General features: G+C 28.9%; 1 protein-coding gene across 1 annotated transcript; it reads right to left on the bottom strand.

Moving 5' to 3' along the window:
* Nucleotides 1-403: 403 nt before the first annotated feature.
* LOC145075623 (uncharacterized) lies at nt 404-2,262 on the bottom strand. The gene is made up of 2 exons (XM_079021801.1): nt 2,165-2,262; nt 404-1,106 (listed from the first exon to the last, which is right to left on the bottom strand). Exons 1-2 carry the CDS (start codon nt 2,260-2,262, stop codon nt 404-406), a joined length of 801 nt encoding a protein of 266 aa, XP_078877927.1.
* Between the last annotated feature and the right edge of the window lie 810 nt (nt 2,263-3,072).

Below are 3,072 nucleotides of genomic sequence, written 5' to 3'. Positions count from 1 at the left end.
ATCTTCAACAGACTCACCGAGTTGTTCTTCCAACTCGCCGAGTTCCTGCCCAACTTCAACCAACTCGCCGAGTCCACCTATGTGACTCGCCGAGTCGCTCCAGCTCTTAATCCATACAGTGGCTTTTCGCAGGGCCGGTTCTAGACAATTTGGGGCCCGGGGCCAAATTAAAATTGGGGCCCGCATAATGTTTTTTTTATAAAAAAAAGAGGGCAGCACCTCCAAAAATTTTATTAATTAAAAAAATAATACAATTGAAGGCTGGGGACTCCCCACCTATGAAAAAAAAGACTTCGGGACAGGCCCCGTAAGCCAAACAACCTAGCAACTATTAATACAAAACAATAAATAAAAAAGTCAAAACATGCTCTAAACCAAAATACATAAACATATCAAAGAAAAACTAAAGAAATTTACATTTACGAGCTTTTTTAGATGCAAAGTCATCAATTATAGAATCAAGTTCAATATTATCCAACAAATCTTTTTCAATGCATAACATAGCCAAACCATTTAATCTTTCTTGTGACATTGATGATCTCAAATAATTTTCTAATAATTTTAGTTTTGAAAAATTTCTTTCTGTTGATGCTACAGTAACTGGTATGGTTAATAAGATTCTATATGCAATACGAACATTTGGATAACAATCTTTACCTCTGACAAACTCTAAAATTTCAACCGATGACATAACAACATTTGGCAAAGTTTTTCGTAATACTTTAATTTCCGTCAAAAATTCATTTAAATCCACATTACATAAGTTATTATGAGTAAACTTATTTACAAAAACAGCACAACTTTTTTTAAGTTCAATATCATCCAATGAATTTAACCTTTTTGAATCATATAAAAATCCAAAAATGTTTTCAAAGTTTGTTAATTGCTCAAATCTACTCTCTAATGATGCAATTGCCACATCAACAATATATATAAAATACTCGATTCTAAATGATTCTTCGGGTGATAGTAATTCATCTTCACAATTAATTTCATCAAATTGTTTTTTTCTAGTAATTTGGCGTTTTTTTGGGAATACAGGTTTAACTTCCATATCCGATGCAATGGCCTTAGCATTATCAATACTAATGGCATAACCTTCATTTCTATAATTTTTAAAAAATGTTATCATATTTTTTAATAGATCAATTGTGGAATCAATACATATAGTTTTGGTTTGCATTTTTTTACTAACTTTATTTATAGCAAATAAAATATCATACCAAATTACCATACCAAGTAAAAAGTCATAACTTTCAATAGCATTAACTAAACTTTCAGCTTCACTTTTAGACTTTACATCATCACATGATGAACTTAATTCTATCAAGACATCCCTTATACGAGGAGCTTGAAACCTAATGGCTTTGACACTTTTTATTCTACTCTCCCAACGTGTATTAGATAAAGATTTTACCGTTAAGTTAGGGACTTTATTAAGTAATATTGACCATCTTTTGGTTGAACTTGAAAATAATACAAAAATGCATTACAAAACTCCAAAAAAAGAAATCGCTTGGCACAAGAATGAGCCATATCACTAACCGTGAGGTTAAGACTATGACAAGCACATGGCATAAACAATGCTTTTGGATTAATTTCAAGGAATCATTTTTGAACACCTTGGTGTTTTTCTTTCATGTTAGAACCATTATCATAACTTTGTCCTTTTACATCATCAATATTAAGACCATAAGATTTAATTGCATTTAATAACTCATTAAAAAGTCCTAAACCCGATGTATTTTCTCCCTTTAAAAATTCTAAAAAAAATTCTTCAACTTTTATTTTATTATTAGACATGTTCACACATTGAATAACAAGAGTCATTTGTTCTTGATGGCTAACATCGGGGGTGCAATCAAGAATAACAGAAAAATATTTTGATTCTTTTATAATAGTAATTATAAAATTTCTAACATTATTAGCTAAAATAGAAATGATTTCATTTTGAATTTTGTGTCCTAAATAATGAAGATGAGTTTGATGATTTTCTATGTGTCTAACATGTTCTTGCATTATAACATCAAATTCTGTCATCATTTGAATTGCTCCCAAAAAATTACCATTAAATTCTTGAAAAAGTTTTTCATTACAACCTCGAAAAGCCAAATTATATTTTGCCAAATATTTAATGACATCAATTATTCTTTTTAAAACTTGCCTCCAACGTTCTTTTTCAGTTAAAACTTTATTTCGCAAATCTTTATTAATTGTTTTATTCTTATCAAATCTTGCTATTAGTTCATCCCAAGAATCCATACAAAAAAGATGTTGGGAACTATTTTCATGTTCTTTAAGTCTATCAAAAAGATGTTTCCAATCATTAAATCCATCATTTGCTAAAGAAATTTTATTAACATAATTATTAGGTTTAAACAATTTACAACAAAAACAAAACACTTTATCAAATTTTTTTGAGTAAATTAACCATTTTCGATCTATCGTGTCACCGTTACTTAACTTTCTAGTATAAGAAGCATCAGAAAAATGTCTAGATAGATTATCTTTAGGATACACAAAATTTGATTCTCTTATTGGCCCTTTTTCAATCAAAATATCTCTTAAGTTATTATCAAGATTATCCCAATTACTAGGATCATATATATCTAAAGGTGGAATAAATTGTTCATTGTTATCATCATGACATTTTCATTCTCATTCTCATTTGAAATGTTAACATTTTCATTATTGACATTAACATCTTCATTATTAATCTTTTCATCATCAAAATCAACATTTTCATTTGAAACTTTTTCTTGAGAAACATTTTCATTCATGACATTATCTTGCTCATTAAAAATAGTTTCATGTGTGAGATTATCTTGTTCATTTACTTGTACATCAGCAGAACTATTTTTTTTTAAAAAACCTGTGCATAAACCCTTTTTGAGTTTCATTATCTTGTTCAATTTTTTGTTTTTTCTTTTGTTTTTCACTTCCAGACATATACTTTCTAGGATGCATATTCAATAGAGTGATAAGAGGCAATCATGCAAACAAACAACAAGCACACAGTGACACAGATAACAAATAATAAAAGATTAGAGTTCTTGTTCTTTGTACCTACTA

This window comes from Lactuca serriola, chromosome 9 (genome assembly GCF_051521515.1).
Source record: "Lactuca serriola cultivar US96UC23 chromosome 9, Lser_US96UC23_V15, whole genome shotgun sequence".
In the NCBI taxonomy this organism is placed as follows: Eukaryota; Viridiplantae; Streptophyta; class Magnoliopsida; order Asterales; family Asteraceae; genus Lactuca; species Lactuca serriola.
This window is presented reverse-complemented; position numbering and strand designations above follow the sequence as displayed.